At 47.5% G+C, this 18591-nt stretch overlaps 1 protein-coding gene across 1 annotated transcript in view; it reads right to left on the minus strand.

Moving 5' to 3' along the window:
• Positions 1-4296: 4296 nt before the first annotated feature.
• The window catches only part of LOC123412617 (structural maintenance of chromosomes flexible hinge domain-containing protein GMI1-like), a 34043-nt gene continuing 19748 nt past the window's right edge, over positions 4297-18591 (minus strand). Inside the window, 11 exon segments of the mRNA XM_045105568.1 lie at positions 4297-4891; positions 5037-5348; positions 5951-6142; positions 6237-6426; positions 6590-6704; positions 7280-7439; positions 7441-7721; positions 7822-7904; positions 7975-8041; positions 8903-9001; positions 18023-18120. Of these exon segments, the coding sequence (XP_044961503.1) occupies positions 4648-4891; positions 5037-5348; positions 5951-6142; positions 6237-6426; positions 6590-6704; positions 7280-7439; positions 7441-7721; positions 7822-7904; positions 7975-8041; positions 8903-9001; positions 18023-18120 (1841 nt within the window). The 3' untranslated portion in view covers positions 4297-4647.

Raw genomic sequence — 18591 nt, forward strand, 5'->3', positions numbered from 1 at the left:
AGGCATAAGATGTGGGGGAGTTATTTCCTTTCATCAAAACTGCTCTATGACATACATACTTTGTGTGTCTACCCTCTCAAGCATTATTGTCATCTATGTCAAAAAGGGGGAGATTGAAAGTGCATGATTGCCCTTAATTATTTTTGACATCTATGACAATTTCATTTGTATTTCTAACCACATGCTCTAGTGTAAATAGCTCCGACAAAAGTAAAGAGAAGCATGGATGGTTATTTCCCCTCTACTCAGAAAAAGGAAAAAAGATGGAGTGCCATGAAAGTTTTTCTTTGTTTCTTGAGTCCTTAGGGAAACCACACCATTAAGAGGGGATGCATCGTGAAAATTATCTGGGTATCAAATCTTCATAAAAATAAGTTCTGGAAAACCATTTCTTAGATATGTCATAATTGACAGTGCAAAGCTTCTGTCTAGGCCAGAACTTCCAGGACGGCCGGAACTTCCCGGGAGCTTCTCGGCCAACCACATAGACTGCCAGACTATGCGCAATGTTTCTGTCTCGGTCGGAACCTTGCCGGACCCTGGCCGGAACTTTCGGGCGCCAAAACTTCCAGGGCGGCCGGAACTTCCAGGCTTCGGATCTTTCGTCCCCATCGTGACTGCTTCCGAGGGACTCCAACTGGGTGCAATCATTTTGTTGAAGCCGGAACCTGCCCGGAACCTCGCCGGAACTTCCGGGGTCCGGAACCTCCGGTCCACCCAGAACTTCCGGGGTTGGTAGAAATCTGGCCTCCAACGACTGGATTTTTTCCCCACCTATAAATAGCTTTCTTCTTTCCATTCACATGTAGCAACTCGATTTTTCTCTCTCCACCATTTTCAGACCTCTATTTCTTGGAGTTCTCCCTCCTTAGACAACCAAAGCTCTTGACATTTTTGAGGAGTGAAGGAGGAGTGCCTGATCTACACATTCACCAAAGCAAAAGTTGATCCCCCCTTGTTTTCGCGGTGCGTCTTGTTACTCTTGGAGGTTGGAGACTCCTAGGCGGTAGGAGTACTCCGACGAGGAATCGCTCATTGTGATTACCACCCCCCCCCCCAAAGTTTGTGAGGGTTTGGAGACCACCCCAAGGTCTACCGCTAGTGGTTGATAATCGCCTTCGTGGTGTTGTCTCAAAGAGATAATAGGGTGAGCCATTGTGGCGTTGGTGTGCCTTCGTGGTAACATCCACCTCTTTAAACAATGATGTAGCTTCCCTCCAAGGAAGTGAACATCAACATACATCCTCGTCTCTCGGAGTTGCGGTTATCCCTAACACTAACTCTCTACTTGTGGTTATTTATATTTGTGATATTTGTTATATTACTTGTATTACTTGTGCTTAACTCTTTAAATTAATTGTTGTCTTGCTCAGCACGCGTAGCACGACTATCATCTTTGCAATTGTTAGGCTCACCTTCATATTCTGCATTATTGCCTAAAATTGCTAAGGAACAACAAAATTTGTAATTGTACCTATTCACCCCCCTCTAGGTCCATCTCGATCCTTTCATTAACAAACTCTAGATATGTGGCGCAACACATTAACTATATCGGATATTTTACAATACTGAATTTATGCACCAACGAGTTGCTCCAAAAGTATGAACTGGTGGAGGAAGGTGGGCAATACATTTCAACACTCCCCATCACATCTAGGCTTATTTAGTCTTTAGACGTGAGATCGACGTAATCCATAGAATATTCTTGTTTTTAATACTGTGTTGACAAGGTCTTGAACTCAAGACGTCTTGGCTCACATACTATACTGAATTTATGCACCAACCAGTTGTTCTAAAAGTCCAAACTGATGAAGGACGGTGGACAATATAATTCAACATATTAAAGATGTTGTTATACTCTCTGATTGTATACATTTAAGTTATATTGATGGATTTGATGTTCTATGGACACTAGACTTCTTAAACAAAAATAAGGGAGTACATGACTAAAACACGTCGAGTTGATTAGGATAAGGGCATGTACAATGGTTGATAAGATAGGCTTATCTTAAATTTTGCATGTATTTAGAGATGATACAAAAACGTGTCTACAATGGGTCATATGTTACGCTTATATTCAATAACTAGCTATTTCTAAAAACGTGATGAGACTTTCATGCTAAGAAACCATGTCTTGTCTTCTCTTAAATAAGAGAAAATAAGTCTTTTTTACGATTTCTCCCTCCATCTTATCATTTATCCTACGTGGCATTTCTAAGATAGAACTATTATACTCCCTCTATTCCTAAATACAAATCTTTTTAGAGGTTAAACCCTAAACCCTAAACATATTTTAGAGCGTAGATTCAATCATTTTGCTCTGTATGTAGTCCCCTAATAAAATCTCTAAAGAATTATATTTATGAACGGAGGGAGTACAAGTCCTGGGTGGTCCACATAGAGTGAGATATACAAGTACGACGACCTGCAATAAAAAAACATAAATACTTTTTGAAAAACATATACATTTTAGAACATGTTTGTACATTCCAATTGTGCGCAAAGTTTGGTAACCTATGTTGCGTAAACGATAGAAAAAAAAATACATGCCTAACTGTCATTAAAATAAAATAAAAACCTAACACATGCCTATTTCATTCCTAACATTTGCTTTTTGCAAACTTGTTTATTACACCCGTCGCATTATTCAGCCGAAGCTTTCTGCATTTCCGACATAGGAGCCCTTAGAGCATCTACACTCGGACTCTCAAGCTCTTCTCAAACGACCGTGTGGGCCGCCCGGTCATAAAAATCGATTCAGATGGGTCTCTCAAACCGGTCTCAAACGCCCGGGCTGACTGGCACCCCCCATTTTTCAGCTCAAATAGGGAGCGGATATGGGGGAGCCCGGGCGCACCCGGGCACACCCGACCCTGCCTCAAATTGCACCAAATCCCCCAAACCCTTTCTCCTCCTCCTGCCGCTTGCCAACATTTCCTGTGCCCGACCCCTGGTCGTCCGGCAGCCTTGCTCTTCGTTCTCACCACATGTCCCAATCCACCGCCGTGATGCCATCCACCCCATCCCCGATTGCCGCGATGGAGACGCAGTCCGCCTCGTCCGTCGGCGGGCCTTCCTCCGCTTCGTCTTGCAAGCCGGAGAACATCGCTCGTAAGCTGCGCCATCGCCAGCAGCGACAGAGGGAGTTGGTCGCACAACTACATGCGGGCATCATCGATGAGATGTCTCCCCCGGCGCGTCGGGCACCCCTTACCCCATCCATGCAAGCGCCGACGCAGATTGTGTCGTCCGGCACCGTCGAGACCGAGGAGCAAGATGATGAAGCGCGGATTGTGCTCATACGTATTTTGTATGCTAGGCGGCGGTGGCGGTCACTTTGTATCATGAGACCGAGAAGAGGCCATTTACTTTTAGCCATTGTTGACTCTTATTGGATGGCAAGGCAAAGTGGCAACAAGTTGTACCCAACCGCAAGGCGAGAAAGAAGAGGAATGATGGCTCAAGCTCTCACCAATACATGATGTTGGACGATGTTGTCGTCACCAAAGGAAAAGCTACCGTGCCAGAGGATAACCGGCTACTCATGAGAACTAAGTGGGAGAAGGCAAGGAACGACTGTGACGCCACGGCTACAAAAATATCGTCCACATGGACAGACATTTTTCGACAAGGGAAACCAAGAAAGAGGAGAGGTAAAGGCTTATGTTGGACACGCAAAGGGAAAGAATGGAGTGGGATCGGACCAAGGCAGAGAGGCAGCTTCAAATTAAGAGGGAGAAGATCCGAGTTGAAGAAGTAAGAGGCGGCGATCAAATGGGAACTCCAGAAGACAAGACATTTAGAGGTATTGAGCTCGAGAAGAAGATGTTTCAACTCTCACACGACGGGAAGGATGTAAAAATCAAGCTCGTGGATGAATCCACTTTGGATGAACATATCAAAAAATGGCTAGTGGACAAAAAGAAGATCAACGACCGTAGAGCGTTGGAGGAAGCCAGGACGGCTATAACTGCGGCAGCAAAAGGCTAGGATTCAGCAGCAATCGTTGCCAGGATGCAGTGTGAAGAAGGCAGCCGAGATACAGGCAAAGATGAACATTGATTTCATTATGGTATGTCTGTTTTGTTATGTCCATTTGGTTTAACATTGATTTTATTTTGATATATCCTTTTTAGTCCGGATATGAGGTATGTGGATGCACGGAACGAAATATGAGGACCGTCCGGATGCATCCACGGACATGACCGGGTACATTTGAAGGGTCCAACTGTAGATGCTCTTATAAATGCCGAGACGCACGTGATTTCTTGGAGGGTCAAGAAACTCCACTGCAAGTCCTCCCAGCAACTTACAACCTACATTGCCATGTGCTGCATTTTCTAACAGCATGTGCTACAATTTTCAGAGCAGTAGTTACACATAGAAATACTATGCATACAAGAAAAGGGTCCTAAACTAACAAGAGAACTGAACGCAGTAAAATGATACTGTACACATTAGGTTTAGAAAACACTGCCTAGTAGCATGTTAATCAGTCCATCAGCTGATACCATACCAAACTCGAGTAAAAAGATCCATAAACAACTAGAACCTATCAGCAGTTAGTATGATGCCATGTGTCCATCTATGTAGACCACATTGTTAGGTTGCTACAAGCCCATTCGTCTACGGCGACACTGGGTGATGCTATTCAAGCTGGCTACCACTGGGTTGGCTCATTACCCCCGCCATCTCGTCAAACTTGCGTTTCTTCTTGTTGCGCTTCATGACCAATTTCTGCCATTTCTCTTCGGCTTTCCTTATCTTGTTCTCCACTGTTTCCAGAACATTCTTTTCTGCATTCATCTTTTTGACTTTGAAGAACACATCCTCCGAGTCTTCCAGAATGTCAGGAGCATCAGGCATGATGGGAAATGTGATCTCCGGGTCACTGCGAAATGATCAGATGATATGTGAGGATGACAAAATTTAAGAGCGGATGGTTCACGTTTTAATATTAGCACAACTCTAGGTGAAATATATTTATGAAGGACAGTTGATGGCAACATCGTTCAAAAAACGTAAGAATAACTAACCTGTAACCAAGCAGCAGCATACCATCACCCTTTATAATCCCACCATCCAAAGATATAGCCCCATTCCTCAAATGAGGCATAGCTTGCCGCATGTCATTCCGTGTTTCATAAACTTGAAGCTCTCCAAAGAGCCTATATAATAAGGTTTCACGGAGACCATGTCCTCTACTTGTGGTTATCTCCAAGTTCTCTGCAGAAAGGTTGATCAAGTTGACCGCAAACCCATGAAATCCCTTGCACGTCTCCGAATGTGGAGAAGGCAGATTTAGCTTTTTTTGCCTTGTGTTCCAAACGAGGCTTCCATTATATGGCCTGTCAAAGGGGCATTTATTAAAAAGTATGGCCTGCCAAACAATTGAATTAAACAGACAAATAATTATCTCATAGGAGAAATTGCAGTGCACAAGATTTCGTTTCTCAAAATTTTGACAGAAAAATGTTCTATCACTATTTTTAACTAGAAACGTTTATCAAAAATGCTGAATTATCTATCTTGTATGGCCTGCCAAAGAATTGAATCTATGTGAGGATTGAATAGAACAAATAATCATTTCATAGTAGAAACTGCACACAAAATTTCCTCTCAAAACTTTAACAGTTTCATATATTAGTATTTTTTGTTACATAAGATAGGAAACAACATTCTATTTACGATATGAGTAGGATTATCACAATATGGTACTCAAAGCAAACTACGTTTGCAACTTGTACGCAGACAATTTTTCATATTAGTCACACACAAGCTACGAGGGTTGAGGGGCTTCTGGTTATGGCTATGAACAGGTTCAGGTTTCAGAAGACTGTAAACCAGGACTATTTGAGTTTACTAATGCAGCAGCACTTCTATTTCAAATTTTTCAACACCCAAAAATACATCTACAGACCTGCTGAAATTAAGAAATTATAGATATTACCTTATTTCATCCAGGCATATGATAGGAAATCTCCTGCTTATTGGGACTCCTAGGTTAGCTGCTTCCTGATGAATACCAAAGTGAATATCCACATTTCCATCAGTGTCATATTTTTCAAAGTAATTAGCAGCATCCAGAGTCTTGCAAACCACTGCAAGCATGTTATCTTCACCAAGATATACAGAAAGCATCCTACCAAATGAAAAGACAGACATTCAGATGAACAAAATTATGCATGATGCTAGAATAGGTCTGAAATAAATAATGCATGAGTCTATAAATTTACCTACTGAGCTCTCTGTTATTAACAGTTCCGAGAAGAGCAACAATACCAACAACCTCATCCTTGAAACATCGTCCTGGTTCATACCGTTTACGGTTGGTGAGATTGCACAGAACAGCAGCAGCAGTACCAACATTCTCTTCGATTTTTTGACGAGTTAACTCTTTTTCGCCAATTCTGTGGCCAATCTCATCTGGATACATGAAAATAAAATTATATAGAGCGACGAGCCAGGAAGGAAAGTGCAGGTATAAGAGTAATGTAACAGACCCCATTATAATGAGACCAAGCAGATTAAGTCCATACTCAGCAAAAGACAAAAGCAAAAAGAAATTTGCACGAGCACAGAAAATAACCTTTTAGAGTGGCAATACGATTCGCCACAGATTTCTTATGAGAATCAAGAAATTTAATAAATTCTTCTTCCGAGTGTATATTGGAATCAATTGTTTCAATCTCATCAGAAACTTTCTGAAAAAAAACGACAAATTAAGGCAAGGACAAGCTAATAATAATATTCTGCGGTATCATAGATTTTGAATCAAAGTACACATCAATTTTTCAGCTACAAAATACTTACTAATTTTTATGAATAATTTAATGATGTATTCTATCAGAAGGTTTGTATGTTTCTTGATATACACAGGGCAAGGAACCCCTGTAGCGTCATAATAAGCAAAAATCAACTCAGATTTACTTTGTCCATTATTGGATGATTTCCATCTACCATGTATTTTGAGTTTTGCACAATAAACGTTAGACTAATCAGGATAACAAAGGATGATGAAATCACTGCACTAACAGGGTACTTTGATTCCATACTGACAACATGAAGAAATGTATCGACCCATGGTGCATTACACGTAAATAGCGATAAGCTTGGCGCTAATTTGTTTAAATATGAGTTTAGAAGTTCTCTTGAAAAAAAGTTGTGTGCAGCAAACGTTAGAGTCTGAATAATGTATTCCTGCGTATTTTTTTCAAGATTTAAATAAGCGACTTCAGCAACACTAGAAATGTTAAATCGAGGTATCGAAGCCTTTTACCTTCATAGCATCCTCAATGAATCTAACAGATTGACAAGAAGCAGGTTGACTTGGAGGTAAAAGATCTTGATTTGATACAGATGAAGTTGGGTAGCTGCATATAGGTTCAAAATCGCTCTCCAAATTTTCTGGCACTAAATCAAGAGCATACAGACCTATATTGTAGGATCGGAACCTGAATTATGGTTTCCAGGTCAGCAAAATGTGTATGATATGCCACAAAACTGACTGTTCCTGGTTCATCAGGAACCTGTGCATGAGGAAGAACACATCTTCCGTGTGCAAATGTATATTGTGCTCCTTCCACATGTTTTAATTGATTTGACCTGATGCTGAGTGTATGTCGGGGTCCATGTATGGACTCGTCAATCACTCCATCACAAACAGAAACTTCAAATATTATGTTCTCCAAGAAGGTCCCAGCTCGACAACTTTCCGGAACCTGACAAATAACAATAATCATGAGACTTCCACATTTTGAGCAAAATTAAGCACCACGACTTGAATAATAAGAAATCAAATGAACAAATCAGTATTACTACCTTAACAGCTTTCAAATTCCTGATAGCAATTTGAAATGATCTATTGAAAATCTTTTTCTTGTTATGAAAAATCGTCAAAGAAACTGCACAAACATGCACATGATTATTAGAATGAAAATGTACCAGAAATATTGGCACCACTATGTAACTGACCTTTTGAACCAAATCCACTAACGACTTTAAGCAATCCACGTAGGTCAACAAATCCTTCGCTGTTTACCTGCAAAATTAACTATATAGTTTATATGCCGATAGACTACAATTGTCAAATTGCCAAACAATCAAATGGCTCTCAAGATGGCTGAGACACGAGGTAGAAAATAGGCAACGGCGAAGTCCCTGTTCTACAATGATAAAATTGTTATAACACAGTCAAGAAGCAAAGTTCCATTGAAAGCCTTCAATACCGTAATGAGGGTACAAAACCTTGCATTAATATGTTTGTTTTCGTTGAAAAATGAATGAGTATTCCATATGATGGAACCATAGATTTGGAAAGGAATAGGAGTGCAGGAGATGAAAGGGTGCTGCATCATCCAATCAATTAGAACCATGCAATTAACAAGCTACTCTGTCCCTCATCATTCATCATAATGTCAAAACAATGGGGTTTTGGTGGGGATGGGTTTCGACAGCGCTTCTGGTCCAGTTGAGGGTAAGCCAAGTCAGGCTTAGGTAGGAGTTGGACCAGACCAGGCTTTAGCCTAGTTGAGCTAGTTCATTTGTCAAAAATCTAGTAATTCTCCAACAGCTACCAAATTCAGAAGCAGCAAATCCCAAAGCATCGATACTAGAGGGGTAAAGTATTTAGTTTCCTGTTTCCCTGCATATATTTCGCCCCTGTTAAAATGTAGCAGCTCAAAAAATTCCGACCTCATTGACAACTCTGACTGGAAGTCTATTTTTACGTTACTTAAATTACATAGAATAAAATAGCAAAATACAGCACATGCAAAGAATGATACACAAATTTACAATCTCCAATACATTTACTAGCATTACATGATTCTGGCTAATGTTAACCTGGTCAAAATATAAATTTACTAGCATTACAAAAATACAGTTTAAAACAAACGATTACCTTTCGAACAGGTCCATATTTATCTACAAAGGAGAGTCCAACAGTATAGACCCTAAGTTCCGTCCCTTCTTCAACATGATTGCCACAATGATCGAGCACCTGTGAATGGTTGAACGGTATACAGAGGGTAATGTTCAAAAACTACATATGAAAAATTACTAAAACAAGCCCCATCATGGAAGCTAAGAAAAATATTACAGAGTAAACCTAATAAAAATGATAGAAAAGTTAGACATATGCCACTACAAGTTTTCCATTCAGAGAAATGCCATTACAAAAATCCAACCCTGAAAATACCAATACAACTCTCTCATACTCACTCAGATGCCATTATCCACCTTTTCCCTCAATCTGAAATCAATACAGGTGAGTATTTGCCCTAGTATTTTTGTATGGACAATTATCCCCCTAACCTAGTTGCTTTAGTTATCCATCCAGCTCATTCTTTCTCTTTCTCTCATCCAGTGTATTTTTGTATTTTTCCAGCAGCGCATGACATGGCAGCATACAGGGGGCAGGCTATGTTAGGAAAGCAACTTATCTTTATTAAAGACCCAAGGGGCATATATATATTACACATGACTTGAGGTGCAAGGAAAGTAAACATAGACTAATAAGGACTCCTAGACTAATACTAATACTTCCTAACACCCCCCCTCAAATGCAAAGCGTATGCAATAGCATTGCATTTGAAGAAGTGTAATACTAAAAAAATGATAATCCAAATCCGCGTCTTGAGAGTGTCGTCGTAGCATGAAGAGTCTTCAAAACTTGTCGAGTCGCCGAAGGAGATAACGAAGAGATGGCACATCAGAGGTAGACACTGCATCAGTTGAAGATACTAGATAAGTATCAAGAGAAGATGGGTTGTCAAAAGAAGATGGCACATCAAGAGAATAAAGCATTGCGCAGAAAATCATAGTCCACGACAACCGTCGGCGAAAGAAGCTCGACGGATATGGCACAATGGATGTAGATCGACAATGCAAAAAAAGTCCAGAAAATCCTATAGAAAACAACAAGGACAAGTAGGCCACAAAAGTTGCATAGAAAGGATTAGGACCGGAGAAAGGCTGACGGACTAAGGTATGGTGGACTCGCATGACATGAGAAAACACAAAATATCAACGGATTTGATGGACGCAGCGGAAAAAAACTAGAAAGCACACAATATGGTGGCAGCGGAAAAAGGAAAAATATCCAGAACATCGTGCCCTCTTTTGTGAGAAGTCAACCATCTGGCTAAATCAGAAGAAGCCGGCCAAGTGCAGGACGCTTGAGGCCAGAGGGCGTTGCGCTGGTTGGTGCAGTGCGGGTGAGTTCCTGCAGCGAGCCGGACGGAGCGCCAGTCATCAGGTGCAGAGCAGGCAGAGATCTTCTCGTTCGATCCACAGGAGGAACCAGCGGCGCAACAGTCAGATCGGGAGTGGGGCAAGATCCAGAGCGCAAGGACTGGCTGCTGGGTCGACCCACAGGAGGAACCAGGAGGGAATCCGGCGACTTGAAGCTGCTGGTTCGATTGACAGGAGGAATCACGAGGGGGATCCGGCGACTTGAAGAAAACCTGCGAAGGGATCCGGATCGGGAACGAAATCTAGCAGTTGCGACCGAACCGGATCGGGAGCTAGACGTTGACGTAGCGGGACAGAGCGGCCGCGTCGCGAGATCCGGCAAGGGCCGGTGGGATCCGGCCTGATCTGCAGCAATCAGGGACAAAGACCCGCGGGGGCCGGCGGGATCCATGGTCGGCGAGACCGGCTGAAGATCGGGAGCCGGCGGGAGATCGGGGGCCTGCGGGATGAGCCCCCTGCTTCGATCGAGCAGGACGAGAGGAGATCGAGCGGGGAGGCCCGGTTGGAGATCGACCGGGGAGGGCAGCGCGAGACGGCCAGAGGACGATGGCGGCATCGCGAGGGGAGGGAGCGTCCGGCCAAGAGGAGGTTGGTGGCGGCGCAAAATTGGATCTGCACAAGTTGCGTGTGCGAAAAAATAACCTAAGGCTCTAATACCATGTTAGGAAAGCAATTTATCTTTATTAAAGACCCAAGGGGCATATATATATTACACATGACTTGAGGTGCAAGGAAAGTAAACATAGACTAATAAGGACTCCTAGACTAATACTAATACTTCCTAACAATGGCAGCATACAGGGGGCAGGCTAGAGAGCATTGTTGGGTGAGATGAGGATGATAGTGGTAGACGCTAGGGTTCTACCAGGTCTCGGACGTAAGGTTGTAGGGGTGGAAGTGCGGGCTGCGAGGTTGGGGACGCCGGCGCCGGCGGTTGGGTGCCGTCGCGGCATGAGAGAGAGAGAGATAGGCGGCTAGGGTTTGGGGCTCTCGTCTCCTGAGGGAGACGACAACAGAATACTATTTATTGTCTGTCTAATATCAAAGGGGTCCATGTGTTTATATAGGAGGACACCCTCCACTAAACCCTAGATAACTTGGACTCTAATATAACTTGGACTTCTAATATAACTTGGACTCTAATATAACTAAGATAACTTGGGCTAAGCCCGTAACTAACCCTGCCCATTGGGCCTCCTCCCTTGGTAGGTTGTACCGGTCATAACATATGTCCCCGCCTTCTCAAACAGCTCGTCCTCGAGCTGAACATCTGGAAACTGCTGGCGGAAATCGTCGAGCTTCTCCCAAGTCGCTATCTCCTCTGGCAAGCCGGTCCATTGTACCAAGACATGCCAGACGCCGCGACGCTGCTGCGCCTGCAGCACCTTCGCCACCAGTGCGGAAGCTGGAAGGAGGCGACCATCCGAAGTAGGAGGAAGGGCCGGCTTCGGCTGCAGGAGGGTCCCCGCGGTAGGTCTTCAGTAAGCCGACATGGAAGACGTCGTGGAGGCGAGAACCAGCTGGCAGATCCAAGCAGTATGCGAGTGTGCCGACACGCTCCAGCACACGAAAGGGACCGGCGTAGCGCCTACAGCACCTTCGCCACCAGTGCGGAAGCTGGAAGGAGGCGGCCATCCGAAGTAGCAGGAAGGGCCGGCTTCGCTGCAGGAGGGTCCCCGCGGTAGGCCTTCAGTAAGCCGACATGGAAGACGTCGTGGAGGCGAGAACCAGCTGGCAGCTCCAAGCGGTATGCGAGTGTGCCAACACGCTCCAGCACACGAAAGGGACCGGCGTAGCGAGGTCCCAATTTGGGCTTGGAGCGCGGGTCCAGAGACTGCGTGGTCCTGTGGAGGAGGCGCAGCCACACCCAATCGCACACCGCGAATCCGCCTTGCGATGATGAGCATCGTAGTACTTCCGAGCCAGCTGCTGTGCTTGGAGAAGACGCTGGCGCGCCTCAGCAAGAATGTCGTCGCGGGTGCGGAGTAAGTCGCCCGCCATCTCGGACCGAGCCATCCCAGGCTCGTAAGGGAGCATCGCCGGAGGTGGGCGCCCTTAGACCACCTCGAAAGGTGTGGTGCGCGGGGCGGAGTGATAGGAGGTGTTGTAGCAGTACTCCGCCCACGCCAACCAGTCCACCCAAGCTCGTGGACGATCACCAGTAACACAACGCAGGTACATGGCGATCACCTTGTTGACCACCTCGGATTGGCTGTCTGTCTGAGGGTGGAACGCCGTGCTCATGCGGAGCTTCACGCCCGCCAGTCGAAAGAGATCCCGCCAGACATGTCCCGTGAACACGGGATCACGATCGTTGACGATGGACGAAGGAAAACCGTGGAGGCGGACGATGCCGTCGAAGAAGGCCCGCGCCACGGAGGCGGTTGTATATGGATGACCCAAGGGGATGAAGTGCGCGTACTTGGAGAAGCGTTCAACCACCGTGAGGATGACGGACTTGCCGCCCACCTTGGGAAGACCCTCGACAAAGTCCATGGAAATATCCGCCCATAACTGGGAGGGTACGTCCAGCGGATGCAATAGACCCGCGGGTCATAGTGTCTCCGTCTTGTTCCGCTGGCACGTCAGGCACGACCGTACCCAGTCGCGGACCATCGCGCCATCACCTGGGATGTAAAAATCAGCACGGAGACGATGGAGAGCCTTCTGCATGCCCTCGTGCCCTGCAGAGTGCGCCAAGGTCAGGACCTGGTGGCGCAGGTCGCCATGGTCGGGCACGAAGATGCGGCTGCCATGTAGGAGCAGCCCCTCGTCCAAGCACCAGGGCGCGTCCAGCTCGCCGGCGTCAAGGCGCTGGCGCAGGCCCTGCGCGTCCGCGGCCGTCGAAGTTGCCCGGCGAATGTCGTCGTTGAAGGCGAAAGATGGCCCGAAGCGGATGCACATGATAGTGCCAGCCATGGCGACGTCGTCCGCGACATCCTCAGTGTCGCGGCGGGACAAGGCGTCGGCGACCGTATTGAGACGGCCGGGGCGGTAATCGACGGTGAAGTCGAAGACGAAGAGCTTGCTGATCCACTGGTGTTGCGGAACGGTGGAGAGGCGCTGGTCCAGCAAGAACTTGAGGCTGTAGTGGTCCGTGCGCACACGGAATGACCGGCCCCAAAGATAAGGCCGCCAGTGGCGCACCGCCTGAACCAGCCCAATAAGCTCGCGCTCGTAGGCCGCGAGCTTGTGATGGCGAGCGGCGAAGGGGCGATTGAAGAAGGCGAGCGGTCCCTCGCCCTGGTGGAGGACGACGCCGAAGATGATGCCAGAGGCGTCGCAGTCCACCACGAACGGCATATCAAAGTCCGGCATCTGGAGGACGGGTCCCGTCGTGAGCGCCTGCTGGAGAGCCTCGAAAGCCGTAGTCGCCTCCTCGTCCCAGGATGAGACGCGTCAATGGTGCGGCGATGAGACCGAAGTCCCGGATGTACTTTCGGTAGTAGCCAGCGAGGCCCAAGAAGCCGCGAAGCGCACGCGGTGACCTCGGGGTCGGCCACGCGGCGACGGCGGCGACCTTGTCCGCGTCCATTGCTACCCCGTCCGCCGAGATGACGTGCCCCAGGTACGCGACGGAGGTCGTGCCGAACGAGCACTTCGAGCGCTTGAGGTGAAGACGATGCGCTCGAAGCTCGTTGAAGATGATGGCCACGTGCTGTAGGTGCTCCGCTCAAGATGCACTGTAGATAAGAATGTCATCCAAGAAAACAAGCACAAAGCGGCGCAAGTATGGGCTGAGCATTTCGTTCATCAGGGCCTGGAAGGTCGCCGGCGCGTTGGAGAGGCCGAACGGCATCACCAGGAACTAGAAGTGGCCATGGTGAGTGCGGAACGCCGTCTTCTCGATGTCGTCACCTGATGGTAGCCCGAGCGAAGGTCGAGCTTGGTGAAGAAGCGCGCTCCGTGTAGCTCGTCCAAGAGCTCATCCACGACGGGGATGGGGAACTTGTCCTTGGACGTGAGGGCGTTGAGGGCGCGGTAGTCAATGCAGAAGCGCCATGTGCCGTCGGGCTTGCGCACAAGGAGCACCGGGGCGGAGAACGGCGATGTCGAAATCCGGATGATGCCCTGCGCGAGCATGACCGCCACCTGGCGCTCGTCTTTCTGCAGCTGAGGGTACCGGTACGGGCGCACAGCGACAGGTGCCGTGTCCGGGAGCAGGTGGATGCGATGGTCATAGGGCCACGCGGGAGGGAGGCCCTCTGGCTCGTCAAAGATGTTGATGTGCTCCTGCAGGAGGTCGGCCAGGAGGGGATGCGCCTCGTCCAGTGCGGCCACCATCAACTGGAGCTGCGGAGTCGCGACGCCGGAGCCGCCGATGTCTGTCCACTGAAAGCGACGGCCGCCATCAAAGGATGGGGCCAAGAGTGGCCAGGAAGTCGATGTTGAGGATGAAGTCATAGCAGCCCAGGTCGATGCTGACGCAGTCGATGGAGAACGGCTCGTCGCCGATGAGGACGGGAACCTGCCGCGCCACCCCCTCGCAAGCAAGGCGGTCCACGTTGGCGACGGTGACGCTGAACTTCTCCGAGCCCGCCGGTTGGAGTGCGAGGCGGCGTATGGCGTCCCCGGACAGGAAGTTGTGCGTCGAACCCGTGTCCACAAGCGCGGTGAGACTCTCCCCGTTGATCATCACCGGAAGCAGCATCGTCTTTGCCGTCTTGATGCCAGCCATGGCATGAAGGGAGACGACTAAGGCGGTCGCACCGACCGGCCCGTAGGTCGTGACGCCGGCCTCGGAGAGTGGTGGCGTCGAGCTCCGCGGTGAGGGCCTCCACCTCCGCATCGTCGACGGTCTCCAAGTAGAACAGGCGGGCGCACGTATGACCCGACGTATACAGCTCGTCGTAGTTGAAGCACAAGCCCTTGCGGCGCCGCTCGAGCTGCTCGACCGACGTCAAGCGCCGGAAGGTGCGTGTCGGCGCGGGGGCAGTCGCAGTAGTGGCTCGTAGGGCGGGGCGTGTCGGGGTGGCGGCCGCCGGGGTGGGGCGGGTCGGCCTGCTGCAGGGCGTTGGCGCGCTGCTCGTACGCTCGTGCGTAATACATGGCCGTCTGCAGGTCCTGGGGGTCGGGCATCTCGACGTTGATGTAGATGTGGTCGGGAAGGCCGCTGACGAAGAGCTCGGCGCGTTGGCGAGCCATGACGTCAGGCGCATCGCAGGCCAACGTCTGGAAGCGGTCGGCGAAGTCCTGCACCGAGGTGGTGAAGGGAAGACGACCGAGCTCGGCCAAGCGGCTCCCACGTATGGGGGGGCGAACCGGAGGAGACACAGGTCGCGAAAGCACTCCCACGGAGGCATCCCGCTCTCGTCCTGCTCGAGGGCGTAGTACCACGTCTGGGCGACGGCACGGAGGTGGTAGGAGGCGATCCACGTGCGGTCGGACGCCATGGTCCGCTGCCCCTGAAAAACTGGTCGCAATGATTGAGCCAGTTCAAGGGTTCGACGGTGCCGTCGTAGGTGGCGAACTCCAGCTTGGTGAAGCGGGGTGGCTGCTGCACGTGTGGCGAGGCCGCGTAGGTGCCCTCGTGACGACCCAGCGCGGCGGAAGGAGAGTGTTGCGGCACCACGGACCTGGGTGATCGGCAGGCCCTGGGGCGCGACCGTGTCCGGGGGCGGTGGTGCGAAGGGCGCCGCCGGCGGAGGCGGTGGTGGCGGGGTTGCGTACGGAGCCTGGAGGAAAGTCCGGAGGTTCGAGACCGCCAGGTTGAGGTCGCGGATCACCGAGGACATCTCCGTCGGGGAAAGGACGGGGGCGGGTTCGGCCGCCAGGGCCGCGGTACCAGAGGCGGCCGGACCTGAGGTGGCCGCCGGCGGTGACGGCTGCTGCGAGGTGGCGGGGAAGGCGATGGTGGCGGCGGCGGTGGTGGTGGAAAGGTCCGACAAACTCATCGAACCCAAGCTACCTGATACCGAATTGGTCGAGGCTAGGGTTCTACCAGGTCTCGGACGTAGGTTGTAGGGGTGGAAGTGCGGGCTGCGAGGTTGGGGACGCCTGCGCCGGCGGTTGGGCTAAGCCCGTAACTAACCCTGCCCATTAGGCCTCCTCCGTTGGTACGTTGTACCGGTCATAACAGATAGATGGAGTAGGGCATGAGTGTTGTAGGGTGAGATGCATGGACTATTTAATGTTGTTCACCATAAGGATGTTGTTATTGGAATGAAATCATCCTCAAGGTTGCGGAGGAGCGGCTAACTCAAGAGCAAGATGGATTTAAGCGGGGCCTTCATGCCGGTGGGGATTTTTACTGTGCTCCATGTATTCGGCTTTATGGAAAGACAGGTCAGGTTTAGATGTAAGCAATTTTTGGGTGTATCTTTAAAGATCAAGGTTTTCTATGGTTCATATGCCGAAAATCATCCTTACCTAGGACAATTTGATTAAATGCAAGTGTCAGGGGACACACGGTGCAGCTTCTGTTATGAGCAGGAAACCATCCAACGTCACTTTTTCGATTGTGTTTTGGCACGTTTGCATGCCAAGTTTTATAGTTAGCTTTTAGGCCCGTGCCGGCAGTTATTTTCAGGATTTTTTAGCATATATATTTATATATACTGGTAAAAGGAGTATACCATTTAGGCATGGTACAGTACAACTATCTTTTGATGAAATGCGTAGTTCTTTGAACTTCTAAAAGGTTCTGGGCAATTATTTCACAAAAGCAAGGGTCAACGAAGCGGAAGCAAGATGTCCGCCTGAGTAACAAAAACATCAAAAATCATTGTTCTGATTGTATCTGAAGCCACAACAATGTAGGATACACGTGTTTTTCTCAGTAACAAAAACTTAAGTTAATGAATCTGAAATATTGGATAGACAAACTAAAGGAAAATTTGATGATTACTATCAACCAAAAAGATACAGAAATTTGTGCCGTTCATCAGTTCAGAAATTATGCGCAAAGAACTAAAGAGATATGGCTTTGTACGTGTGGATTCCATTAATATTGAAGAATGAACTAAGAACATAAGAAACACGCCATGTTATCATCAAGAAAAAAATAGCACGCTATACAAAATAGCGTCGCCCATTAAAATATGCTATTAGCATACTATTAGCAAGACATTGTATACTGATTAATTTAGCGAGGCAATTCTCTACACGCTATAGCATGCTATTAGCGGCGGTATACAGCGCTATTTTTTTCAGTGGTTATCATACCAGAAACCATCAGCCAGTGAAAAAAATAAAGACAAACCGGTGGTAGACGTTAGTGATGGTGCTATATTGGGATTTTACAAATCTTTCGTCAATTAATCAGGTGTGATGCTTGTGTTATAGGAACTGCATGAGAAAAATTGGAAGTGTGAAAAAAAATTGTGGCAGATGTACTTTGTGGTGACTGGAAGAGATTGTAGTGATTCTATGGTGTTGTTAGTACCCAGGTATTCAAATCGGCTCTCAAAAGCATATGCTCCCAGGGTGAAACAAATGATGTTCTTTAAGTAAAAAAATTCTGAAACAATCTACACATGTACATCTCAATGTCCTATATGTACATGTAGATTTACATGAAAAGAAAGGCAAGTTTTGTGTCCTGTGCTAAAAAATATTGGCGCTTTGAAAATAGCCTTTTTAGAGCACCGGGTTTGGTAGTTTTTCCCCACAGCACAATATATGTCATTCTTGAAATTTTGCATGCCAATTGAAGATGCAGACATATATGATGGGGGCATGCTTCCCCAAATATTCAAATTGGCTCCCAAGAGCACATACTACTTGGGTTAACCAAACACTACCCAAGACAACAGCATAAAGACGGTACCTCTAGAAGGGCATCATCAATAACTTCTCCAGGAGTTAAATTCTTCTCCCAAGCAAGGGACATATCCATATTAATTGTTGAGGGAATACCTGGCTTAACTGCATGAAATATATGTTAACTCTTAATAATAGTGAGTAATCCACATGATGGCAAGAAAATATCTCATGAAAAGATCAGCTCAATAGGGTATATCCATCTTATTTATGGGTATAATTCACCCACATCTCATATACTAACATGTGCATAACAGTTTATCATTTTTAGTATGTTTTTATACCAATTTATAGCATACCCCAAAGTGAGATACGCGAAAAAACTGCAGGTGAGGCCATGGTTTTGGCATATTCACGAAATCACTTCATATTTCTACATGAAAATAGTACTCCCTCTGTCCCGAAATAAGTGACTCAACTTTGTAGTAATTTTAGTACAAAATTAGTACAAAGTTGAGTCACTTATTTTGGGACGGAGGGAGTAGTATGTGAAAAAATCACACATACCAAGTGGTCTTATGCACACATACTACCACTACTGCACTACATACTCCTAGTTAAGCTAGATAATCCCTA

The sequence above is a fragment of the Hordeum vulgare genome, chromosome 7H (genome assembly GCF_904849725.1).
Source record: "Hordeum vulgare subsp. vulgare chromosome 7H, MorexV3_pseudomolecules_assembly, whole genome shotgun sequence".
Taxonomy (NCBI): domain Eukaryota; kingdom Viridiplantae; phylum Streptophyta; class Magnoliopsida; order Poales; family Poaceae; genus Hordeum; species Hordeum vulgare.